Source organism: Heteronotia binoei, chromosome 10 (assembly GCF_032191835.1).
Source record: "Heteronotia binoei isolate CCM8104 ecotype False Entrance Well chromosome 10, APGP_CSIRO_Hbin_v1, whole genome shotgun sequence".
Lineage (NCBI taxonomy): Eukaryota > Metazoa > Chordata > Lepidosauria > Squamata > Gekkonidae > Heteronotia > Heteronotia binoei.
This window is the reverse complement of record NC_083232.1, coordinates 22227205-22254704: the sequence shown is the minus strand read 5'-3', so window position 1 is coordinate 22254704 and position 27500 is coordinate 22227205. Positions and strand designations below refer to the sequence as shown.

The window sequence follows — 27500 nt, the reverse complement described above, 5'->3', positions numbered from 1 at the left end:
TGGACGTACTCCCAGGAAAGCAAGCATAACTTTCCAGTTTTCCTCTGCCCCAAGCCTTTCAGCTTCTTAACACTGTGACTAATTTGGAAGTTAAGAAGTTGTTTTTATTAACAACTCAGTTTTTGCTCTTTAAATTAAAGGTCAATGCAGGTTTGAACAGGAGAGTGTAATCGTCTCCCTGATAGACCCAATCATTTCCAGTTTTGTTGCTATTTGTAGTTTGTTCTCTTTCTTACCCTCCACCCCATCCACCCCAGAAACTTCTAGGGGTGTATCTGGGAGTCATATAGCATCATGATGTCACTTCCAGTCATGTGCCCAGAAGGCACATCATGGGAGATGCTCTAGTGGTCTCTCCCACCATGGTTGATAAAGTGTTGCAGCAGCACATCACTTCTGGTTACGCAACTGGAAGTCACATTGTGACATCACTTTTTTGGGTCCAGTTTCTCCAGGCCACTGGGGAGCAGTGAGGGACTGAAGGCTTGGGGAAGAACATCTCTAACTTATAGTGGGATGCTTTGTCCTCATACTCCATGACCATTTTTTCCCTTCCTGCTGAGTTTTGTTCTTTCCCAGAAACCCATCTATTGGAGAATCACTTCCAGAATGCAGTGCTATTTTGCCATTGTTCCACTGCAGCGCATCAAGGCTGGAAGTGTCCTAGATGTACATCCATATGTGCATTTTCATTCTACACATGCATCAAAAGGAGGAATGATTACTTGATCATGAATTGATCGCTGCTGAAACTTTGGACAAATATGAAATACTAGGGAACCTTCTATCCAAAAAATATTATGTCTTCAGTCATGGCAATGTGCAAAACTAGCTTTTTTTGCTGATTCTTCTGCGCTTTTGCAAATTGTTCCATTTCTAGAGGTGTTCCACGCTTTTTCTTGGAATAAAGTAGTGGTTGAATTGACTCTGTAGATCAGTAGTGTCAAACATGCATTTCGGGGGCCGAATCAGGCCCCTGGAGGGCTCTTATCAGGCTCCTGCACAACTGGCTGTCATCTGCTTCCTTCTCCCTATATCCCCTATATCTTGCTTCCTTTTGCATCACTACTTGCTTTGCAAGGCCTGCTCAATTGCACAGGAGCTACAGAACAAACCTCTATTTTCTCCATTGGCTGAGGCTTCTCCCTTGGGGAGGAATAGCTTGCTTTGCAAGGCTCTCTCAACTGCACAGCTGAGCTACTGAGCCAAGCCTCTCTTCCTTCTATTGGCTGAGGCCCCCCCCTCAGTCCCTGGGGAAGGAAGGAAAGAGCCAGAGCTTCCTTTGCCCAGTTCCCTGGATCCCATGGAAGAAATAAAAAGAAATCACCTTTAAGACCAATGAGTGCTAACATTTTAAGCATATTTTAAGTTTTTAAAAATATATATATTTGTGTTTGTCTGTGTTCTTTATAAAATTTATATCTCTGCTACCTAATCTTAAATAGGTACACACATGTCCCGACCTGACATGGCTCGGCCCAACAAAGCCTCTTTTATGTCAGATCTGCTTCTCATGACAAATGAGTTTGACACCCCTGGTGTAGATTGACTGCCAGGTTTGCTGCTGTCTCTGGGATCAGTGTCCTTTGCCCGTGTGCTTGTTTATTCTCATTCAGACATTAAACTTGTAACTTGCTTTCATGTTTAGATACCTCATCTGGTTCAGAAGATGAAGGCTCTGTACAAGGTGATTCCCAGGGAACTCCGACCTCAAGCCAAGGGAGTATAAATATGGAACACTGGATCAGCCAAGCAATCCACGGCTCTACCACATCTACAACTTCTTCATCTTCAACGCAAAGTGGAGGCAGTGGCGCTGCACACAGGCTAGCAGACGTAATGGCGCAAACACACATAGGTTTGTCTGTTGCTTGCATTTATTGTTCCTTTGTACTGCAGCCCAAGTACTTAATTTTCTCATGACAGCGTTCTTTATGGCATCTGCCTATGTTAGTCCTCCCCTACCCAGGGCGAGATAAACCGAGCTTTAGTTTTGGAGCTACTTTGAACCTGCTTTTCTCCACATACATGTTATGTAGCTGTTGTATTCTCAACAGGTTAAATCCCTGCGTTTGGAATGCCTCTGTGACTTCCTGTTGAAATTTCCTTCTCATTATGACTTGGAAAGTTAAATTTATCCAAATTATTAAAGGTTGCATTAGTCACCGATTCTGAATGTTGTCTTCAGTTATATCGTTATAAAAATAATTTGGCATTTTGTTAATTTTAGACTTGGCACAGCATCTTGCTTATAAATGCTGGGAATTTAGGTGTTTTTTTTGTTTTTTTTAAAAAAGGTGTGTTGTTGAGAAATAGCAGCCCATAACCGGAGTATCTCCCCAGTAATAGGCTGCATGTAATGCCTATGTGGTAGTCAGACCATTATCTCTTTAAAATTCAGATGGCTGTGGCACTTCCTTCCAGAACGGTCAGAGGACTCAGTTGGATGGTCTGCTCCCAAAGATTTAGGGATCCATTTGGTTTCTGAACTGCTTTTGGGGATTTGGAAATGGTGAGGGGTGGTGAGTGATTCTAGGGTTTCCAGGTCTGGGTTGGAAAATACCTGGAGACGTTGGGGGTGGATCCAGGTAAGGGCGGGGTTTGGGGAGGGGAGGGGCCTCAGCATGGTACAATGCCATAGAGTCCACCCTTCAAAGCAGCCATTTTCTCCAGGGGAGCTGATCTCTTTTAGCTAGGGAACAGTTGTAAAAGTGGGAGAGCTGCAGGCCCCACCTGGAGGGTGGCAATCCTGGATTCTTCTGAGGGTCTCCGTTCTCAGATGTGTTCTCCCCCTCACAGAGACAGCTCCAGATTTCCCGATTTCTAGGGAGCTATCAGTTATTGCTAGAGCAGCTGTGGTGGGGGACTTGAGCCATATTTAACAGAACATGCCACAGAGCTCATTTGAACATCTATGAGGAGGTAGTGATAATAGCAAAGATTCCTGTCCCCTACAGATTCTGATATCGTTGCCTCTGTTGAACTGCAGCTAACTCAATTATTTAAAATTATTCAGAATTTCTTAACCTAAGACTGTGTTCCAGAATGAGGTTAATTCAGCTATTAGCTGTGACGATTTTGCTAGTAGAAGTTCCGGAGTATGATCCAGCTGGGACTCCAATTTAAGAATTAGTCTAGAATTAGAAGTTTTGGTTGTGTCAGGTCTATATGGGTAGTTTCTGTCATTTCTCTTTGTGGCATGAACACCCTGTAAGTAGCCAAACTGCACCCTCCAGATTGTTGACATTCCTCAAGAATAGAGTGTACCATTGCCAAGTGTAAACTGCTATAGATTAAGGACAGGCTGGCCTGTGCTATCCAATGATGCTTGATCTATGCCAACGTAGTGTATAGTTTATGATGCTGTTAGTAGGAAGGGCCTGCATATTGTTGCAGGTATGCAGGGGTGGAATTCTAGCAGGAGCTCCTTTGCATATTAGGCCACACACCCCAATGTAGCCAGTTCTCCAAGAGCTTACAAGGCTCTTTTTTGTAAGCTCTTGCAGGATTGGCTACATTAGGGTGTGTGGCCTAATATGCAAAGGAGCTCCTGCTAGAATTCTACCCCAGCTGAGGTATGACATTCTTCATACCTTGGAAACACTTAGCAACAAAAAAGATATAAAAGGTTTTAATTTTAGATACTGGGGGTTGCCTTTTCTGACTGCCAGGTGGGTCCTCCGTTTTGGCATCCAAGAGATCTCTTTATTATTGATAAAGATGTGTACATGGTTTGACATACGTCTTGAGCACAGTTTGACATACGTCTTTGGGAAGGGATTTCCCAAACCCTCTGAAAGGGGCTGGTTGGTTTTTTTTTAACCTTTAATTGGAAACACCCCTCTCAGTGGAAATACCAGTTATAGGCTGGTGTCAGTTTTACCATTAAAAAAACAAACAAACTCTCAAGTGATTGACACTGGTGGCAGAAAAACTCCAGGCTCTCCAGAGTAATTAATCTATTCCTGACCCATTTCAGGTTGACTTTGGGATAGACTGCATTGGTTGTTGTGGTGAATGATCTTTGTTTATAGCGAGGAAGGAAGTATATCTTTGCTGATCTTGGATTAGTCCACTGCCTTCGTTACCTCTTTATTAAGACTCCTTGAGACTAGAATGGATCCGAAAGGTACCATCAGGGATTTTTTTTTGTAGCAGGAACTCCTTTGCATATTAAGCCACACACCCCTGACGTAGCCAATCCTCCTGGAGCTTACAGGGCTCTTGTTACAGGGCCTACTGTAAGCTCCAGGAGGATTGGCTACATCAGGGGTGTGTGGCCTAATATGCAAAGGCTTTCCTGCTACAAAAAAGCCCTGGGTACCATATTGAAGTTGTTTGAGATTTTTTTTTTTAATGTGAAGGTGAGCCCAAAGAGTTCCTGTTGACAATGTGGAGTCAGTGGTATGGGATTTATCCCACAGGAGTCCACAGGGACTGATTTTTCAGCCAATGTTTATGTGCTTGGGGTTGGGTTGGGTGTCATCGGTATGCTCATGATGCCCAGCTCTCTTATTTCTTTCAATAAGCCACCAGAAGCTGTAGTCCCTGTTGCAGACTGGGGCCTGGTTCCTCTAGTCACATGGCCCAAAGTTAACCCCAGAGAAGAAAAAGTGATGCCGGTCAGTAAGGCAAAGTTTTGAGGGAATTACATAGACCACACAAGTAGCTTCCTCACCACCTCTGACCGATGTACTGAAGAGTTTGGGAATCTCATTAGATCTTGCCGTGTTGTCGTGAGATCAGATTCATGCAGTGGCAAGATACATGAGGCCTCCCCTCTACATTTATCATAGAAAATGAATGCTTATCTAGACTGCTAAATTGATAACAATGATTACTGTCTTTGTGAGACTGCCATTTTAAGACTGTTCAGAAGCTTCTGTTATTAAGTAGAGCTCACATTTCAGAACATACCACCACAGTTTTTCAACCATGCTGCCTAAAAAGGTAAAGGTAGTCTCCTGTGCAAGAACCAGTCATTTCCAACTCTGGGGTGACGTTGCTTTCACAACATTTTCACAGCAGATTTTTTATGAGGTGGTTTGCCATTGCCTTCCCCATTCCTCTACACTTTCCCCCCAGCAATTTGGGTACTCATTTTACCGACCTCGGAAGGATGGAAGGCTGAGTCAACCTTGAGCCAGCTACCTAAACCCAGCTTCCACTAGGATCGAACTCAGGTCGTGAGCAGAGCTTAGGATTGCAGGTCACATTTAAGGTGGGGGTTCTTACCTGTAAAGCTCTACAGGGCTTGAGACCCCCATCTCTGAAGTACTGTCTCTGGTGTGATTGTGTTGGATCTTCTCAGTGCTTTCTTGCTGGTACCCCATCCCTGGTGTCCATTTGATGGCCTGAGCACATTTCCTCTTGGATGTTTTCTTGGGAGCCACTAGAGGAGATGAGGAGGCCTCCACTGAACACAGTGGAAAGGCAGAGTAAATATATATTTAAATATAAAGAGGGGGATCATACCAGTTTGTTCTGCCTCCATGCACCAATCACAGCTCGTGTACATGGGCACATAATATACCCTAAATCAGGAATGTGCAATCTGTACATCACACATGGATATGCACGGGTGGAATTCTAGCAGGAGCTCCTTTTCATATTAGGCCACACACCCCTGATGTAGCCAATCCTGCAAGAGCTTACAAAAAAGAGCCTTGGAGTATTGGCTACATCAGGGGTGTGTGGCCTAATATGCAAAGGAGCTCCTGCTAGAATTCCACTCCTGTGGATATGTTAGAGGTCATGTATTCAGATTTGTCACTTGTTAGAGATTTTGAACATTGGTCCCAGTGTAGGAATTATAATTGGCGCATAGGGATATTATGAATGTTGCAAGCACAACTGGAAATGTCCCAGTCCCCCATACATTTCTGCTTGGTTTGACCCGCCGCCCACGTTTGTGTTTCCTTTGTGGAAGCTACAAACATACTGTACAGCACGACTTTTCATGTGGATCACTCGGTTCCTGCTCAACACTTTCACAGTGACGGCAAGAGCTGCCCAGAAGATTTGGCAATGGCACGGAAATCTCTCCCATAAGAGGCAAGGGCTTGTGTAACTATGCATGCGGAGTGAAGAAGCGGCCCCCTGGGACTTGTTTCTGCCAGCAAAATATGTCAACTGGCTCTTGTAATACTTTATATTAAGAAGTCAAGTCACCAGTGGCTCTTAAAAATCCAAGCGATGGAAGGAATCTGAAGACCAGAATGGTTTCAGGCATGACGGCAGCTTTGACATATGTTAAGTTATTTCAACTTCTTAATTAGATGGTAGACAGGTGCTCAGGAATGACCTCTCTCAGCATGGCGGGCATGTAAGACGGTCTCCTTAAGTGCTTATTAGCAGGTAAGGATTGTGGGTGAGCCAGTTTCAAGTCTCTTTCCTAGAACAGAGACATCATGCAAGTCTCTTCTTCTTCCCTTAAATAAAAAAAGGCAGTCTTTAGTAGGTCTGGAGGTGTTTTATTCTCCTTGCAATAAAGAGGAGTAATTCCTACAGACTGGGGCCTTTTTGGTCCAGCAGACTGGTTTTTTTAAAAAAACAAATCAGTCCAAGTAATGCATGGGTAATCGGGATGTTTCGTTCGTTCCCCAGTAAGTAGGACAGCACACTGTGGCAAGGCCTCCCCCCTCCCAATTATTCAGAAATAACAATGTGCTCTTAATGACAAAAAAATGCAAATTCCCATACCTCCATCTGGGGATTTCCCTCTGCAGTCTCCTCTGTCTGTGGGAGATGCCATAATACAACAAACTGTTACATTCCCCAAGTGCTAGCTGTGATTAATATGAATTTTTAAAAGGCGGCATTCAACACCTCTGACTGTGAAGAACAGAAAAAAACTTCCGTTCTGAACTCAGTGGGGATCTGACCTTCAGTGTCCAGAGCAAAATACAGGATTCTTCCCTCCACTCCCCAGACAAGGGGAAAGAATGGTAAAAAGACTGGGACATGAAATACAACCAAGGTTTAGAGTGTGCATGATTTTGTATAAGTTGTCCAGGCTTCTAATACAATGCCATTCACTTTAATTACGGTTCCTTCCTTAATCACGGAGAGCCAGTTTGGTGTAGTGGTTAAGTACGCGGACACTTATCTGGGAGAATCGGGTTTGATTCCTCACTCCTCCACTTGAATCTGCTGGAATGGCCTTGGGTCAGCCATGGCTCCCATAGGAGTTGTCCTTGAAAGGGCAGCTGCTATGAGAGCCCTCCCAGCCACACCCACCTCACAGGGTGTCTGTTGTGGGAGGAGAAGATATAGGAGATTTAAGCTGCTCTTCTGATTCAAAGAGAAGGGCGGGGTTTAAATCTGCAGTCTTCTTCTTCGTGGCCAGCAAATATAAAGAAGGTAGCGTTTCGTTTAGCTTGTCATTATGGTTATTGTTGAGGGGCTGTGGTTCAGTGATAGAGCATCTGCTTGGCACGCAGAAGGTCCCAGGTTCAATCCCCAGTATCTCCAGCTAAAAGAACTGGCAGTAGGTGATGTGAAAGGCCTTTGCCTGAGACCTTGGAGAGCTGCTGGTAGAGTGAGAAGTCAAGACTGACTTTGATGAACCACGGGTCTGATTCAGTATATGGCAGTTTCATTCATTCATGTGTACTCGTTGTTCACATTAAGCATCTGAAATGTCAAAAAGCATTCAACATTCAGACAGCTCTTGCAAAGGTTATCAAGGTAGTCCAGTTTTGTTTCACTGCCATTGCCATATTGCTGATGGGGAGCGAGACCTCCCATTGTGGTTGTGTTTGATGTGAGATTTGAATTGGGAAGACGCCTGGAAAGCTCTTAGAGCTCTCCTACGGCTCTATGCACTACTTCAAAGAGAATCCTGCTTTGAAATACAAACTCCGTGGGACTGTCAGTAAACCTTAGTTACCTGAAATATTTATGGCCCTCGGTTTTTGACTGAGAAAGCTGCTAAGAAAGTATTTGAAAACAACAATGAGAATTAAAACAAATATCAGAGAGCTGTAGAAGCAGACACTAGGGTGAACAGCAGACCCCAGCTGGAGAGAAGAAACTGCCAAGGTCTTACTAGCTCAAGATACAAGAGCCTTTTCCTAGCGTCTGGACCAAGGATGGCCAAACTTGCTTAATGTAAGAGCCACATAGAATAAACGTCAGATGTATGAATGCTAGATGTTTGAGAGCTGCAGGACAGGAAGGCAGACAGGCAAACAGATGGGGCAGAGGAAAGGTGGAAAGAAAGCACTTTTAACTTTAAATGCATTCTCCAAGCCGCTGGTTGGCTTGACTTGGAGAAGTGATTTAAAGAGACAGATACCTTCTCCAAGCTGTAGTGAGGGCTTTGAGAGCCACACAATCAATATGTGTGAAAGAGCCACATGTGGCTCCCGAGCTGCAGTTTGGCCACCCCTGGTCTGGACATAAGCAGTTAGAGTAGGGTATATGTGCCTAAGAAAAGGGAGTTGTTCAGTCTTGGTGTGTCAGTAATGAGATGTTCCCTGCCCTGCATCCCCATCCACTATATCTTTGGTGGCAGGGTAATGTGGGGCCGATTTTCATTCATCTCCTCTCCATCTTCCCCATGGGAAAGTTTGGCCAGGGATCCTGGAGGTCTTTTTGCCATCTTCTGGGCATGGAGCAGGGATCACTGGGGATGTGAGGGGAAGGTATTTGTGAATTTCCTGCATTGTGCATGGAGTTGGACTAAATGGCCCCGGAGGTCCCTTCCAGCTCTATGATTTCTTCGTGCAGTAAGAAGAGCTCCCACATGGGTGTTTCCACATATAGTATATAATACATACCTTGGTCAAATAAACATGAGATCATCCAGTCAGGACTTTACCTTCTATGTGTGGGAAGGGAAGGAGTGAAGAGTGAACATTGGAGCCTAATGCTACTCCCAGTCTGAGTGGCATACAAGTAGGGGAGGGATAATACCAGGGCTTTTTTTGTAGCAGGAACTTCTTTGCCTATTAGGCCACGTCCCCTGATGTAGCCAATCCTCCTGGAGCTTGCAGTAGACCCTGTATTAAGAGCCCTATAAGCTCTTGGAGGATTGGCTACATCAGGGGTGTGTGGCCTAATATGCAAAGGGGTTCATGCTACGAAAAAAGCTCTGGATAATACCATGTCTCCCTGCCCCAAAACCCATGCTGATGTGGCTCTTTTGTGGGATGGAGAAAGAAAGCTGACATTTCAGCATGTTAAAGAACATGACCTACCTATCTGCGGGACCGCCTTGCCCCACATGTTCCCCAGAGAGCACTGCGATCAAGCTCTCAAAATCTTTTGGCTGTCCCTGGGTTAAAAGAGACTAGGCTTAACTCCGCCAGAGCAAGAGCCTTCTCGGTTGCAGCCCCAATACTTTGGAACACCCACCCAGAAGCCATCAGGGCCCTATGGGATTTATCACAGTTCCGCAGGGCCTGCAAGACTGTTTCAGATGGCATATAACATCTAACGGGAGAGGGCTGCCACCACATCTGGATCCATCGCACTTTAGTACTAACTGCCTAGGATCTGTGTGCATAAGAAAGAAAATATTACATGATCCGCCTGAAGTAGCAATATTGCCATTTATCTGATTGTTTTATTGTTTTAATATTGCTTTTGTTTACTGTCTGTTTTATGCTGTTAGCCGCCTTGAGTCTGTATAGAATGGACAGGATATAAATATAACGTAAATAAATAAATAAATAAAAATTAAAGACCTGCATAAGTTTGGGTTTACTGTGAAACCTGGGAGTATGATTCACTAGAAACATCCCCTGTTGTAACCCTGGTTTTTCATACTTCCGTTTGACTTTGATGAAGTGTGGGACTGGAAAGTAATTCTTGTACATCCATATGCTATGGCTAAATAGAAGAAGCTACTTCTGTGTCATTAGAAGGGCTAGTTCTATTTGGTCAATATTAAGCCCTTCCTGTAGAACATAGAGATTAATTAGCTGGCAGTTGTTGATAATGAATTTGCATTTGCAAGTTAACCTTTAAATCCTTAGAGACAGATGCGTAATGTTCCAAGCAAAAATTAAAATGAAGAATTAACAGCTAATCAGTATCAGAATGGGCTGGCCAGCCAGTTTCTAAACGTAGCTGCTGCACAAACTTAGAAGCACAGATGGCCCAAAATATCAGGTCTCCAAGTATTGTTGTGGTTCTGCAAGTTTTAAACTTGTAAAAAATGCAGTGCAGTACTACCAAAAAAGAAAAAAAAACAGAAGCCACCATTGTGACCCTCATAGATACACAAAGTGGACTTAAGTTCTTATTAAAGGAGTTGAGTTGATACTGCGATGGTTAAGGTTGCCAGGTCTGTGTTGGAAAATATCTGTAGACTTTGGGGGTGGATCCTGGAGAGGGCAGGATTTGGGAAGGGGAGGGGCCTCAGCATGGTACAATGCCATAGAGACTCCCCTTTTCTCCAGGGGAACTGATCTCTGCCAGCTGGAGATCTCCAGGTCCCACGTGGAGGCTGGCATCCCTATGTTATGGTTGCCTGGTGGGCAAAATTAGCCCTTGAAGAAACTTTTTAAAACTCTCCTTTATCTACATTGGGGTCAGTCAGCAATTTTTCTTCAGAGGATTTCGAAGGTTTCTGCCATCTTCTGGGTGTGGAGCAGGGATCACTGGGGATGGGATGTATGTGTGTGGGTGAGGTATTTGTGGAGTTCCTGCATTGTGCAGAGGGTTGGACTAGATGACCCTGGAGGTACCTTCCAACTCTATGATTCTATCCAAGAGGGCATTAAGCTGCCTTTCAAAATACAGTTCTGAGCCTTGGACTCGGGGTTAAAGAAAAAAAAAGTATCCTCATTTTCCAAAAAGGTGGCCATCCTAATTCAAGGGTAGTTTTCATTTGGTGGACTCTGACCCACAACTAAGTTGTACCTTGGCATCAGGTGGGCTATACAACCATCATTTTCTGTTTAAATTTATTGGTAGAAGAAAGTCAGATGATGACGGTGAGACTGTAAAAGATGGACACTCGTTGGTAGTAGAGTCGGATTAACAATTAGGCCGAGTAGGCACTGGTCTATGGGCCTCCATGCCTTTAGGGGACCCAGGCTGTCTTCCCCCCGCCCCGGTTTTCCCCCCTGCTTGCAGCCCTTCCAGCCTGCATGTGTAGCCAGTAGCTGAGCTACTCTTTGCCCGACTTGCCTGGTTTGGCTGCTGCTGGTGCCATTGCCAAGTTTGCCTCTGCCTCTCCCCCCTCAGCTTTGTCAAAGGGGCCAGGGCCAGATGTAGGGGGGGGTAGAGGGGGAGGTGCTTGCCCTGGTCGCCGATGAGGGGGGCGTGCCAAATTGGGTATGGAGTCCATTGTGTTCTATGGGACCATAAGATAGAATTGCCCAAAAGGGGGCATCATTTTTTAATTTCCCCCCCCCTCAAAAAACATGTAGATCCGGTCCTGAAAGGGGCTTTTGAGAAGGTCCCTTCAGGCTGCAGCGGGGTCTGCAGGCATGGGGTGGGTGCTCTGACTCTGAGATAATTAGCGTCCCCCCCCCCCCAAGCTTTTGACTGCCTACGGGCCTCCGCAGGGTTTAATTCGGCACTGGTCGGAAGTAGGTCTTATGTTGTCTGTTGGAGTTAAAGGTGGATTCTAGACCTGACGAGGCTGAAGACTTAAAAGATGGAGTTTCTTGTGGTTCCTTAGATATGGCTCTGAAATGTTGTGGGAAAGAAGTTGCTTCATTACATGTATGAAGTAGGCTAGTGAAGGTTTTGAGTTAAATATGCGGGTAGTCTTGGCGAGATGGGGATTGGTTTTATAGACAGAGGTAAAGGAATTCTGTCTGATATTAGATATAGTATGCGACCTTGTCAGTTGAAGTAAAAGATACCTTTTGCCAACTTGTGGTGATCCCATAGGGCAGGGGTGGCCAACGGTAGCTCTCCAGATGTTTTTTGCCTACAACTCCCATCAGCCCAAGCCATTGGTCATGCTGGCTGGGGCTGATGTGAGTTGTAGGCAAAAAACATCTGGAGAGCTACCATTGGCCACCCCTGCCATAGGGTTTTCAAGACAAGAGACGTTCAGAGGTGGCTTGCCATTGCTTGCCTCTGCGTAGCGACCCTGACGTTCCTTGGTGGTCTCCCATCCAAATAATAACCAGGGCTGCTCCTGCTTAGCTTCTGATTGTACACTTAGGCTGTGATCACACACACAATATAATTCACTTTCAATCCACTATCCATTTGGATTTTACTGTGTGAACTCACAGAATCCAGTTGAAAAGTGCCTTGAAAGTGGATTGAAAGTACATTATTTAGTGTGTGTGTGATCGCAGCCATAATCAGTGTTCCCTCTAAGCTGAGTTAGTGTGAGTTAGCTCACAGTTTTTTAGCTTGCCAGCTCACACATTTTTGTCTTAGCTCAGGAAAAATGCCCCAGAGCAAACTAATTTATGCAGTAGCTCATAACTTTAATGCCAGTAGCTCATGAAGTAGAATTTTTGCTCACATGACTCCACAGCTTAGAGGGAACATTGGCCATAATGCATTTATTTTACTGGAAATATAGTAATGCTTTTGGTAATTGGTGGCCCTGGAGAAAGCAAGATAGTGGAAGCATTGTTATATGCAAAAAGTGGTGTTAAATACCCGATAACTAATGGATGTTTTTGAGCCTGTTGCTTAAAAGAAGCAAAATTCATTGTGTTGTTGTTCATCGAGTAGACTCAAAAGGAGAATTCCATGTCCATAGCAGCGTTTGGTTTATTTTTTGGAAACAGTGGTAGCTACAGAGCTTTCCATCTGGAACTCAGTCCCAGGATTGTTATGCTGGCATGATACCAGAGCACCTTTTGATCAGCCTAGATAAATTGGCTGGAATAAAACAAGAAGTGACAAAAATGTGTGAATTATGTAACTCTGCTGAAGCACAGGCCCACGGAATCATATTTTTATATATATATTAAATATGTTGAGGCAAATGACGTGACCTTTTCTAACTCTGCCTTCTAAAACTAATATTTGAATGACTGCTAAAGTGCAAATTCATGACAAATGTGCTCCTACTTTTTTTGTTTCTTCTCAGAAGAGGAAAAATTCTTGGACGTTCTGTTTGCCTGAAGTTTTATATGTTGGTTCTGCAAGAGAAGTGAGCAGATGCAAAGTGGTGCAGACAAGCTCGCTCTTGGGGTGAATAGTTTGCCATTTACCTAGTGGTAACTTGCTGGTGAATGCCCAGGTCTTCTTTGAGATAGTCTTTAGGTACTTGCCCTTGACTGTGAAGATAATTTTGCCCCTCCCTCCTGTTTCTTCCATTACGTTTAAATGTGTAGTAAAATTATTTTCTTTTGAGTGGGAGCTAACATTGCTGTTTATCAGGGTGGCCATGTAATATCTTGCCATCACATGATGGGCTGTGAAAAATGGGATATCAAATTGGGCGGCAGTTATTTTTTCAATTCTACTACCTACTTTGAAATCTGTAGATCTAAGTAATATACTTCAAGAGTTTACCTAGAAGCATAACGTGTGAATGTACCAGACGTGTATTTTGTAAAGTACTCTAATAAGAAGCTATAGAGTGTATAGAAAACCCAGGTTTGTTTCCTTATAATATTAAAAGTATTGAAGAAAAAGCATTACTGAGGAACAATCAGCATGGCCTCTTCAAAGGGCAGTCATGCCTCAGCACATTCTCAAACATTTCCAAGAGGTTGAAATGAACCCTAAAGCTATACACGATATACTTAGACTTTTAAGAAAGCTGTTGATTAAGTCCTTCACCTAAGTTTCCTGGGAAACATAGTAATCATGGAGTAAAAAGACCTATTGTTGAAGCAGAGAAGAGGAGTAAAAGCTTAGTTTCCTAATGAGTTAACGCTATTTAGTTTATTTTAAAAGATGACTTGGTAGTATAGAACTAAATAAAGGTGATGGTCAGTAGCTGCAAGATAAAAAGAAACACTCCTCCACACAGTGCATAATTATCTTCAGGAATTCAGTGCAACGTGATGAGGTGAAACCACTAAGCCACAATAGCTTTAAAAAGGAATTATATTAATTCATGGAAAACGGGTGTATCAATGGGAATTAGTCTCCATGACTAAATAAAACAATGTGCTTAGTGTGGTTTTTGATTAGAACTGCCAATCCCCAGGTAGGGGCAGAAGATCCCCCAGTTTGGAGGTCCTCTCCCCGCTTCAGAGTCATCAAAAAGCGGGCGGGGAGGGGAATATCTGCTGGGCACTCCATTTTTCCCTATGGAGACCGATTCCCATAGGATGGAAAATTGATTCGTGGGTATCTGGGGCTTGGGGTGGGGGAGGCTGTTTTTTGAGGTAGAATTACCACATTTTCAGTATAGCATCTGATACCTCTCCTCAAAATACCTCTCCAAGTTTCAAAAAGATTGGACTGGAGGGGTCTAATTCTATGAGCCCTAATTTATTTATTTATGTTATATTTATATCCCGCCCATTCTATACAGACTTAAGGTGGCTAACAGCATAAAATAGACAGTGAACAAAAGCAATATTAAAACAATAAAACGATTAGATAAATGGCAATGGTGCTACTTCAGGCGGATCATGTAAGGGAAGATGCCCCTACCTTCATTATTCCAAATGGAGAGAAGCCATTTAAAAGGAGTGTAGTCTCACCATGTGATGACGAGAACTCCCTTCATAGTTCAGTTGTGCTTGCCACACCCTTGCTCCTATCTCCACCCCCAAAGTCTCCTAGCTCTATCCGCAGATATTTTTTGAGTCAGACTTGGCAACCCTGTGGAGCTTGCATGGTTGTAGATGTTGGAGAGAAGAGTAGTTTGGACCCAGTCCCCCTTCTTACCCTTTCCCATGACATAACTCCCCTTGATCTGAGCACCTCTTTGCCACAAAACCTGAGATGCCTCTATTCTGTCCAAATACAGTATTTGGCTTGGTATGACCTTGCTGCTACTGCACCGTGGAAGCCCCCCACTCACCCACTTACCCATTGGCACATGGTCACTATTTACCCTTGCAATTTCATTATTCAGGCTTGAAGTGAGATGAGGGCCTGACGTGTTCCCAGACAGGGGCAGGACTCCATTCCAACCTTTTGTTTTTATTCTAGAACTATGGCTTCTTCTTCCCCTAGTAAAACGATGGGGGCTGTTCTGGTCTAGAGGCACAAACATCCGTAGTCATCTTGCTCTTGTTATTGGAGAGCAGCTGCTGAACTTGTGAGCTGGCAATGTGAATTTATTGAAAGGGACAGGAATATGGGGCAATGCAAATGAATCTGCTTGTGGGGGAGGAGGCACTTTGAAGTCCTACAGCTGTCACTGTTCCTATATTTATCTCCAGCATATGTTGATCAGAGTCATTTTTCTTCTGAAACAACTTAATTTTACTTAATGGGACCGCTGAGCTTATATATCAGAAGGATGCACCCTCAGCATATCTCAGTGGCTACTATCTCAAAATGACTTTTTTATTTTTGGCCTGGTATGTTATCTGCAGGCCACTTAGGCAGGGTGCTTGTCTATTGAATTCATTTCCTCTTGCTTTCAGCTGTGCGAAGCATGCAATGCACTATTTCAGCGACAGATGCACGATGCAAAATGTGTTCTCCCCCACGCAGAAATTTTTGCATAGTCTTTAGGGCAGCAGCGAACAGGTGTAACCTTTTGGTTTCAATATTCCTTCTGCTATATCAAAAGAATTCTGACCCCATGTGTTTAGTCATTTTTCAGAATGCGGAGTGGAGTAACAATTTTTTTTCTTCTGGTGACATTCAACAAGTGGCACCGGTCCACTTGGGCTTGGCTAAATCCATCACTTCCTGCAAGATTTTGAACTGGCTGTCCTGCAAAGAGAATGATCTGAAACTCCTGCATTGGTTGGGAAGACTATAAAATAGTTGTACGTAGTTCTTTATCCTGTGAAAGTATAGGCAGTCAGTGGTATAAGGGCGATCACCAGTGCATAGAGGAAGATGAAGGTCTGTTTAGGGGCACAAGAAGGGTTTTCCTACAGAAACACAGCAAACATCCAGGTATCGAATGTGTCTGTTAAGGGCCGTCAAATTGCTTCTAATTTACAGTGACCTTATGAATTAATGTATCCCAAAATTCCATATCGTTAACATATATATGTGTGTGTGTGTGTGTGTGTGTGTGTGTGTGTGTGTGTATGTATGAATATATGAAACTGCCTTATATTGAATCAGACCCTCAGTCCATCAGTCAGTATTGTCTACTCAGACTGGCAGCGGCTCTCCAGGGTTTCAAGCTGAGGTTTTTCATGCCTATTTGCCTGGACCCTTTTTAGTTGGAGATGCCGGGGATTGAACCTGGGGTCTTCTGCTTGCCAAGCAGATGCTCTGCCACTGAGCCAAATCCATCTCAGGTTGGGGCTTTCTCTTTTTCCTGCTGCCTTCAACTTTCCCTAGCATTATTGTCTTTTCCAGTGACTCTTGTCTAATATATTTAACAAGTGGGGACCCGCAAGAAACTTGCGGGAGTGGTTATCCCATTCCCCCTACCTTATCTTTCCTTTCTCCCCTTTCCCCCTACTTTCTCAGTCTCACTCTCCCTCCTGCTATCCCTATTCTTACCCTCTCCCCCCTCCATGCCTATCACTTACTCTTTCTTTTTCTGCCTCCTCATTTCATCATTATACCAAGCTGAGACCTCTATGGTAACCATGGAAGTTTGCCCAAAATGCTAGACCATCGCCATGCGAGGTCCCCAGTGTGATGCCATCACTCTCACATGTTATTGTGTTGGGTGTGTTGCCCCCACCCCCCACTCCCAGAAGCTCCCTCCCTAGGTGAGAACCTAGGACCTGGCAACCGTACCCCATGAGTCTTCCCTCAGAGGCACCCTCCCCCTGCCTTTTACTTCCGGAAACTGAAGCCTGGAATGCTGTGGTTACCTAGAGATGGCCACTGAGGGAATCCCTTGCTTAAAGCTACAGGTAGTGTTCCCTCTAAGCTGAGTTACTGTGAGCTGCCTCACAGATTTTTAGCCTCCAGCTCACACATTTTTTTGTCTTAGCCCAGGAAGGATGACCCCAGAGCACACTAGTTTATGCAGTAGCTCACAACGTTAATGACAGTAGCTCACAAAGAAGAATTTTTGCTCACAAGACTCTGCAGCTTAGAGAGAACATTGGCTACAGGCATTCCTTTAATCATTTTCAGATTTTTTGAAAATATATATTAGATTTCACATTTTTCTGCAAACCTGGAGCTCTTTTCAGCCTTGTAGAAAGATCTGTCCTGCCCATTCACAGATCCAGTCACTGGATTCACGTATCCAAAGATTTGGCCAACTTTGCTATTAGTATATGGATTAGGTATCTAATGTAATTCCATTAATATGCATTTTTAACATTTCCCCGGCTCCTTCTTGAATAAAACATAGCTGTTAAGACTCCAGAGTTAAAATTAAACCAATATTAAAAACTCAGTAAGCAGCTTCTCTTGGAAACAGGCCGAAGCAGATACTCAGACTAAACAAACTACTCTCAATACAAAGGATAATTGCAGACTTTTCTACTTAGTCCAAAATATTGCTACCACTTATGTGCAAACATGAATCCATCAGTTGTAATAGAAGAATGTGTTCATTCACAACCACAGGAAGTTTCTTTTCCCCTCTAAGCATAGAACATTGCTTTGGATGGTATTTTTGGAAGGCAGTTTTGGATTGTTAGCTTGGTGCCCTTTTATCTAATGAAAAGAGACCAGTTTCTGATCACGCACAGCCACCTTCTCCTGCAGCTGCAAGACATAATGGTAATTATCTGGCAACATTGCAAGCATTTCCCTGAGAACAGCTTCCTGTTACGGGCTGTAAAAGCAGGCTGAGACCTGCAGGTTTTCCTTCTTGCCTGTGAAATGGTCGGTTATGCTGATGCCACCTGCTGAAGTTCTGCTATGGTGCTGTTACCTGCTGGCTAGGTGGACGGCTATAGCAACAGGGCCTCTTCCGTGGTGGGGCCCCAACTATGGAGGATTATCCTGAGCACATTTGCTCGCATTTAAGTGCCCAGTTAAATTAGTGTTACTGTGTGTTAGCTGCTACCTATTTTGGTGGTGTCTTTTTATGAGTTTCTTTTGATAGTAGCTTTATGTTGACTTAAAAAAAAAAAGTAAACTGTCTTGGCTATCGGTTTGTAGAAAGGTAGGACTGATTCTCTTTCAAAAATGTGTCCCTTAATTACACGGTCCCTTTCTTTTCTTCCCCCTGTTTAATAGGAAAGTCCAACCACTTTCAAGAAATGGCTTCTTTTAAAGAAGGCGTGTAGAGCGCATATAAATGTATAGAACCTGTTTACAGGTGATTCAAGAAGAGGGGTCTCCCCACTGTGTCTATAAAGTCCTTAACCCCTGCTCCATCCCCTTCACATGGAGTATTCAAAGTGGGGCACAGATGCCACATTTTAAGAAGCAGGCAAGCATTGGTCTGTCTGACAACACAACTAGGCAGCTAGTTGGTAACTGAAATGGCTCAGTCTGCAGTACCGAATTAAACCCTGTGGAGGCCCCTATGCAGTCAAAATCTTGAAGTCCCCCTAGCAAATTATCTCAGAGTCTGAGCATCCACCCTGCTGCCCATGGCCCTCACTGCAGCCACCTTCTTAAAAGCCCATTTTACTAAGCTGCAGGGGAGAGGCAGAGAGAGGCAAACTTGGCGACTACGCCAGCAGCCGCCATACCAGGCAAGTTAGGCAAAGAGCAGCTCAGTTGCTGGCTGCATGCGCAGGCTGGGAGGGCTGCAAGCAGGGGGGAAACCAGGGGGGAAGCTGGTCCAGAGCCCCTAAAGGCGTGGGGGCCTATAGGCCAGTGCCTCCTTGGTCTAGCTGTTAATCCGGCTCTGTCCGTCTGTCCCACAACCTTGACATCTCTACTCCTTTTCCCCCTTCCATACCTTTGGCATTTTATGTATTTATAATGTTTCCATCCTCCCTGGCTGTCAGGACTAAGCTTTGGAGGCAGCTTGGCAATTAGAAACTGTCAGTGCGCTGTTTCGAGCAGATTCACTTTGCAAGCCATCCCTGGCAGGAAACCTACGGTGATGTCGAGTTAATATTCAGGTCCCCTTCCTCCGCTTGTTTATTGAGTCGGGGAGGAGGCCATGGTTCAGCGCTAGAGCACCTGCTTGGCATGCAGAAGGTGCCGGGTTCCATCCCCGGCATCTTCAGTTAAAGGATCTGGGCTGGCGGTGGATGGTATCAAAGACCTCTGCCCAAGATCCTGCAGAGCCTCCGCCGGCCTGAGTAGACAATACCGACTTTGAAGGGCAAAGGGTCTGATTCAATATAAGGCAGCTTTGTGTGTTTGTGTGAGTTCATATACACAGATGAAATTGGAGGAGGATATTTGTAGCCCCAGCCCTTTGATCTCCCTTTGGATGGTTCTGTGCGTGAACAATGGACAAAGTGGCCAATTAAATAAAAATTGTCCTAAGCCAGCTTCATAAAGGAGCACACGTTCTAAGAGTATTATTGGGAGGTGTGCGTGAATGACTTGCTAGTGTTGCCTGTTAGTCTACACCAGGGGTGTCGAACTCATTTGTTATGGGGGCCGGATCTGACATAAATGAGACTTTGTTGGGCCAGGCCAGGCCATGTCAGGCCGGACCATGTGTGTACCAGTTTAAAATTAGGTAACAAAAACTTTATCAATAATACAGACAAACAGAATTAAAGGTTTTAGGGTTTGTAGAATCTTTCGGGATCAAGTGCTGTGTTCTACTGGAGAAAGTTTTCCTTCCAACTTGGAAGGAAAACTTTCTCCAGTAGAACATGGCACTTGATCCCGAAAGATTCTACAAACCCTAATGATGTTACCAGCCGTGAAAACCTGAAATCTTTGATTAAAGGTTTTATTTAAAAAGTAAAACATGCTTGAAACATTAGCACTCGTTGGTCTTAAAGGTGCTTTCTTTGTATCTCTCCCGTGCAATCCAGGGAACTGGGCAAAGGAAGCTCTGGCTCTTCCTTCCCTCCCTAGGGAACCAGGAGGGGGAGGAGCTTCAGTCAATAGAAGGAAGAGAGGCTTGGCTCAGTAGCTCTGCTGTTTGATGGAGAGAGCTTGGCAAAGCAAGCTCTCCCTCCTCCCTTCCTCTCCAAGGGAGGAGCCTCAGCCAATGGAGAAAACAGTGGCTTTGCTCTGTAGCTCTTGTGTGATTACGCAAGCCTGGCAAAGCAAGCTGGGGTGCAGAAGGAAGCAAAAGAGAGGGAGAAGGAAGCAGATGACAGCCATTTGCTCGGGGGCCTGATAGGTGCCCTCTGGGGGCCTGATTTGGCTCCCCTGGTCTACACATAGCCTTCCTGCTTCTTTTGGCTGATCTTCTTTGGGGTGCCAGGAGTGGCAAACGGAAGGCTTAGTATTATGGGTTACCCCCAAGAAGATTTTTGTATAATAATAATAATAAATTTTTATTCATATCCTGCCCTCGCCGCCGAGGCAGGCTCAGGGCGACTCACAAGGCATGGTGTGTACCATGATTATAATAATACAGTTCATATAATAAATTCCAATTAATAAAAACGGGTAAAAACAGTTACATAAATATTAAAAACCACAATAAATTAGGGGTGCTACATTACAGTAATATAGCACAGTAATGGCTCAACTGTTCTGAAGGCTGACATATCGAAGCTTTGGATGATGGGAGGGGAGGCGTGTGTACATTTTAGGAAACTCTGCCTAAGTTGAACTCATTGGCGGCTCTTCCACATAGTTTCCGTTTGGCTTAGGGGGATGGCAGCATCAGCCCCTCTGGGCGGATGGCGCTTTGATTGTTTATGCTTCTGAACGGAAGACTTGTCTAAGCCTGAGATAGCGTCAGTTCCTGCCTCTCGGAGCAATGTGTGAATCGAAAAGACTGTGCAAAGAGTATAAATTGAAAAGCGGGTGGGAAAAGAAATAGATTGGAAAGGCATGGTAGGTTACTGAGCTGTGAAAAGCAAAGATTAGCTTGTGAACTGTTGAGTAACGTAACGAGGCAGGTTACCCAGCCATTTTTTGCTTCTGGAAAAGCGGTCTCGTGGTTCCCAGTTTCAGTTTTTCTCTGTAACACAGCTAAAAATAGCCAAGCAGTGGGCATAGCTTGGTGGGTCTACTTAGAAGGAAAAACGAACATCACACAGGCTTTCTGAAGATTCACTTCTACAAATTGTATTTGTATTAGTAACAGAAATTTAACTTGTGAAACTGTGGGTACAACTCGAAAGGTTGCATGATCCTGTGCTTTCTGAGTTCAGCACAGTTTATTTCATCATATGGTTGCATAGGATTTCAGCCTTTGGAGATGATTTGATATACTTGTGCCAGTGGGAGAGAATCTAGGTTAGGGTTGCCATGCCAACCTCCAGATGGGGCCTGGAGATCTCTAAGAATTACAACTGATCTCCTGAGATGAGTTCCCTTGGAGAAAATGGCCGCTTCGGACGGTGAACTGTAGGATATATTATACCCTGCTGAAATTGGTCCCTTCCCCAAACCCCACCCCCAAATCTCCAGGAATTTTCCAGCCTAGGCCTGGCAACCCTAGTGGTGAATCTGAGGCCATTGTGAAGTTTGCATCTAGTATGGATGCAGTTTTGATAACCAGCATTTTGGATAAGTTCCATGTGGCTGTTCCAACAGCTAGGTGTACAGTAAGTTGCTTCAACAGAGGGAAAATTAAGATGTGTTTCATCATTTTGAAATCCATGGAAATTAAGTTACAAGAATTGAAACTCTTTCTGAGTTGGTTTTGGTAGATATGAAGAAGAAGAAGATATTAGATTTATATCCCACCATTCACTTGAAATCTCAGAGCAGTTTACAGTCTCCATTCCCTCCCCCTCCCCACAACAGACACCCTGTGAGGTAGGTGGGGCTGAGAGAGCTCTTTCCAGAACTGCTCTTGAGAAAGCAGCTCTTTCAAGAGCTCTGACTGACCCATAGTCACTCAGCAGGTGCATGTGGAGGAGTGGAGAATCAAACTCGGCTCTTCCAGATTAGAAACCACGAATTTATCCACTACACAAAACTGGCTGTCTAATATGAAACCTGAACATGCTTAAGAACATAAGAAAGGCATGTTAGATCAGGCAAATGGCCCATCCAGTCCAACACTCTGTGTCACACAGTGGCAAAAAAAAAAAAAAGCCACCAGGTGCCATCAGGAGGTCCATCAGTGGGGCCAGGACACTAGAAGGCCTTCCACTGTTGCCGCCAAGAATACAGAGCATCACTGCCCTGGACAGAGAGTTGCAACAATACCCTGTGGCTAACAGCCACTGATGGACCTCTGCTCCATATGTTTATCCAATCCCCTCTTGAAGCTGTTTATGCTTGTAGCTGACACCACCTCCTGTAGCAGTGAATTCTTTAAATTTAAAGGCTGTACTTCTTCAGATTCTTTGCAAGAGCTTGCAGGAGACACAAAAGTATCATTAGAATCCAGTGTTGCAACACATGATGAAAATGTTAATTTTAACATAGTATAATCTTCGGTTTATATGAGAGCCAGTGCGTCAGAGTGGTTAACAGCAGTGGATTCAAATCTGGAGAACTGAGTTTGATTCCCCACTTCTCCACACGCAGCCAGCTGTGTGACCTTGAGTCAGTTTTAGTTCTCTCAGAGCTCTCTTAGCCTCACAGAGTGTCTGTTGTAGGGAGAGGAAGGGAAAGCGATTGTAAGCTGCTCTGAGACTGAAGAGCAGGGTATAAAAACCAACCCTTCTTCCTTGAAGAAATAGCATAAACTTCTTAATTTTGCTTTTTCAGAAAATCATTCTGCTCCTCCAGATGTTACTACGTACACGTCAGAAAACTCAATACAAGTAGAAAGACCACAAGGTTCAACAGCAAGGGTGGCACCCAAATACGGAAATGCTGAACTTATGGAAACTGGGGATGGTATGTCTTGGGAAGAATGTGTGGGCCCCAGGAGCAAATGTTGGGATTCATTCCAGTCTGGTTTCAGGCATGGTTATGGGACTGAAACAGCCTTGGTCACCCTGATGGATGACATTCCCTGAAAATGGACAGAGGGCCTGTGACTCTCTTGATTCTTCTTGACTTCTCAGTGGCTTTTAACACCATTGACCATGATACCCTTCTGGACCACCTTTCTGCAGGGCTGGATCTGGGGGGGGGGGAGAAGGGGCCCTTGCTCCAGGCCCCGCTGGGAGGGCACCAAATTGGGTGCCTCCCCCAGGTGGGAGAGGGAAGAAAGATCAGCTACTCCATGTCCCCAGGGCTTCCAGGGATGTAGGACCTTTGCCAATTGTCCCTACCCATTTCTCATTTAGAAAATAAAGACATATCCATTGCCACATTGTCGTTGCCTGTGTTGGACACAGAGGTGGAATTCTAGCAGGAGCTCCTTTGCATATTAGGCCACACACCCTTGATGTAGCCAGTCCTCCATGAGCTTACAAAAAAGAGCCTTGTAAGCTCTTGGAGGATTGACTACATCAGGGGTGTGTGGCCTAATATGCAAAGGAGCTCCTGCTAGAATTCCACTCCTGGTTGTTCTTGGAGGTGACAAGGTATCACAATCATCTCACTTGATCATTGGAATCAGCCTTCAGGTTATTGTGTCTCTTCTGATTATATCTGATGGTGCAGGGTAGAGACAGCCCACTGCTGAAAGCATGTATCGATCCCTCTTGTAGGCGTTCCAGTGAGCAGCAGAGTGTCGGCAAAAATCCAGCAGCTGGTCAACACCCTAAAACGACCCAAGCGGCCACCATTACGAGAGTTCTTCGTAGATGACTTTGAAGAATTATTAGAAGGTAAAATGGCTTGATACCCCTCCCCTCCAAAGATTCTTTTTTTTATTATTGCATGTAGAGAAGTGTTTGTTCCTTGTTCTGGAAAAAGTGAGGTCCTACAACAGGATCGCTCTGACGGTTTCATATATAATCTGACCCTGTACTCAGATTTAAATTATATAGATTTGTTTGCTGATGTGTTTCTGGCAGCCCTGCTACTGTCGTCATGTATTTGTTCTATTTGTTCACTTTTAATCAAAATTCCTTGGGGAAACAAGCAGGGTTGTGTCAGGGAATATAATGGGTGATGAAGGGAACATGACTGGAAATGAGGAGAGAAGTGATTCGCTCATGCATGTATATGACTCAATTGTTCAGCACATGATTCTTGGTTCACTGTATGACTTGACTCTGTAAGAAACTGTTGTTTATCTAATGTATAAAATGAGACAAATATTCCTCTGGAGCAGGGGTGGCCAAACTGTGGCTTGAGATCCACATGTGGTTCTTTCACATGTTATGTGGCTCTTGAAGCCCCACCCCCCCACTCCTTCGGCCAGCTTGGAGAAGGCATTTGTCTCTTCAAATCACTTCTTCAAGCCAAGCCATCTGATGGCTTGGAGAATGCATTTAAAGTTAAAGTTGCTTTCTTTCTACCTCTTCCTCCCCATCTTCCTTCCTTCCTGTCTTGCGGCTCTCAAACATCTGATGTTCACGTCTTAAGGCTCTCAAACATCTGATGTGGCTCTTACATTAAGCAGGTTTGGCCACCCATGCTGTGGAGTTTGATCTTAGATGGCTCATTTACACCTGTAAGCTGCAGTCATGAAACTGTGAACAATGTTTGAGCCAGAAAAATAAATGGATAAATATTCATGCCTTGCCATTTCTTAATAGTTGCTAGTTAGGAAGCACTGTTTCCCTCTGGACATCAGTGTCCTTTCAGGCTCCCTCTTAACAGTGTGGCAGACCCAGAGGCTGAATTCTTTGGGCTTTATCTGGTAGTAGAAATGGAAAATATCTTCAGACACCATTATAGAACCATAGAATTTCTCCAGGATCATCTAGTCCAACCACCTGCACATTGCAAGAAATTCTGCTGGGGATTGGACTAGATGACCTCGGAGGTCCCTACCATTAGTTGTGAATATGCTTGGGCTCACACACTCCCATTGCATGTGTCAATTTTATTCCTTCACGTCTCACTGTGAAAACCATAGTTTACTATGACTTCCAAATCACGAAAGCCTACAGTTGATGATGTTAACCATTCGTTTACTTCATTCAGGCATAAATTCTGGTTCCTGTGAGCCAGGAAATGAAAGATTGGAATCTAGGCAAGAGCTTCATTCCAACAAAGGGTTTCCATGGCCGGAAATCCCAGGAGTAGTATTTTGGGGGTATTTGGACCAGCAGTGAGAAGGGGAAGGTGAGAAGGTTATGCATCATAGTTGGAAATCCTTCTTCCCATAGAAATGCACCCTTGGACCTAGTCTGGAGTTAGGGTTGGGAGAATGCAGGAACCTGCCATACACTCCCATCAGCCAATTTATAGTTTGTCTGTGGTGTGTAAACTGGATCTGAGTATTCTCAACAGTGTGTTCACAGCTCGGATTGAATGTTGTTTTTCTTCTCAGATGACCTTTCAGAGGTCAGTGTTTAATTTTTGCTAACTGTAATAAAGCGTGGTGTAAAATGTATAAAGTAACTTTCTCTTATAACTGTAAGTTCAACAGCCAGACCCAAACCAACCAAAGCCAGAGGGAGCTCAGATGTTGGCTATGCGAGGAGAACAACTGGGCGTAGTTACGAATTGGCCTCCATCTCTCGAAGCGGCATTACAACGATGGGGGACAATTTCCCCCAAAGCCCCTTGCCTAACCACTATGGACACCAACGGAAAACCACTCTATATTCTCACTTATGGTAAGCAACCTCCTAAACTCCGTGACAGCTTTTCCCTCCATGTATTTTCGTCTTTTGATTATTGTCCAATATACATGGTATACTTTTCTTGGATTATTTAAAACATGCTTTTCGTTGAGAGATAAGTAGGAATTTTTGTGCACAAATTAAGCACTCTGATCAGTTTAATGAAAAAGCCAGTCTGGAGGGACGCAGATTATGTATGGAAGAGGAAGTAGTTTACTGTGTGGTGTATCTGAGCTTCAGTGCTGGATTCAGGAATCTCCAATTAAAGGGTCTGTGGTAGCTGGGATAGACTTTTTCTGGAGTAACGTTGTTAACTGGGTTTGATTAATACTGGGGTAGAACATCTTTGTTTACTTCCAGGGTTTGAATTCTAGCAGGAGCTCCTTTACGTATTAGGCCACACACCCCTGATGTAGCCAATCCTCCAAGAGCTTACAAAAAAGAGCCTTGTAAGCTCTTGGAGGATTGGCTACATCAGGGGTGCATGGCCTAATATGCAAAGGAGCTCCTGCTAGAATTCCACTCCTGTTTACTTCTATTTTTAATTTCATGGAATCCAAGGCAGCATGTATGGGATTTTCATGCAGTTGCCCACCCTAATCTTGACCTGACAGCTGCAGAAGGTTGCTGTATCAAATACCTTTAGCCACCTTCTTGGGAACCAAACGTCTCTCCTCTCAAGTTAACTTTAAACACAAAACAACAGCAAGATTACATAGCGATTGCTTGCCTTTGGGAACTTCTTGTGCGAGACTTGTTACCCAGCAGCTTTCTGAATTACAAAACCAGATTCTGAAATATTGCCTGGTATGCGTTCATGAATTCATGTATTGCACACTCCTTACGCAACCCATTTTTGCATATGTGCATTCCAGCATAGAAACTGGATGCAGAGGCCGATGTGGTATATGTCTTCCCTAAATCAGTTCCTCTTGCCTTTTCTCAACATGAAGGAATGCTTTTATTAAACATTCTGGCAGACATTTCTGTTTGCCAGAGGTCTTTAGCAGTCTGTGCTGTCCAGGACCAATGTCACTGATTGTGCTGGATGCTGTGGGCATCGTTATAGCCACAGTGCCTGTGCTGCAACAGTCCAGACCTTTCCCTTGGATGCCTTTCAGAAATGATGACCAATCTGTGCACCAGCCCTCTGCCCTGCCAGTGTCTATTTGACTGCCCCTCTGCAAGACAGCTCGAAATTGCAGCAAATATCTGTTTTATTAAAAGATTTCCTAGTTCTGTTTCTCCCCCCCTCCCTCTTTTGGGGAGGCCTCAGAGTCGCCTTGGCCTACTGCTGTCCTTGGCCTTTTATCCATGAGGATAGATCCAGACTTTGAAATCTTCAAGTCTTAGGGGGGAAGATCAATATCCAGAGCTTCAGGGCTCTGCTCTGCTCTCTGCATCTGTTCAGAGAGAAAGAGGGGGGGGGGGAACAGCAGCAGTCAGAAAGTGAAGAGGTGGGAAGAAGAAATGAACATCGCTCACTTGCCACCTCTTGCTGCCACAACAGATTCATTGTATGACTTTGATTGTAAATTGTTTTTATTATAAATCTTGCCGAGAGCTATTGTTTCTGAAAGGTGGTCTGTGAAAACACACTGCTGAAATGAATGAACTGTACACCCGATACGATCCTAAACAGTTATCCTCTTCTACATCGATGACCTTAGAAGGGCGATTGCCTAGGGTGCTGGCCTTCTGGGGGTGAGGTGGTGATGTTAGCAGTGCAGGGGAGGGCAGAAGTTAGCGTTGCCTAAGGTGCCAGACAGTCTAGGGCCAGCCCTGGGAAGGATGTGACTCTGCATAGGATTGCCCTGTTTGTAGTTAGTTGCAATCTCCTGATATTCTGGAAAACAAAAACCCTAACCA

General features: G+C 44.4%; 1 protein-coding gene across 4 annotated transcripts in view; it reads left to right on the top strand.

Annotated features, from left to right (window-relative positions):
- Window positions 1–27500, top strand: part of DIP2C (disco interacting protein 2 homolog C) — a 398914-nt gene that overhangs the window by 279152 nt on the left and 92262 nt on the right. For all 4 annotated transcript variants that reach the window (XM_060248086.1, XM_060248085.1, XM_060248084.1 and 1 more), the window contains 4 exons: window positions 1649–1858; window positions 22708–22839; window positions 23601–23720; window positions 25428–25625. In XM_060248086.1, coding sequence (XP_060104069.1) covers window positions 1649–1858; window positions 22708–22839; window positions 23601–23720; window positions 25428–25625 — 660 coding nt within the window. The remainder of the gene's footprint in view (window positions 1–1648; window positions 1859–22707; window positions 22840–23600; window positions 23721–25427; window positions 25626–27500) is intronic.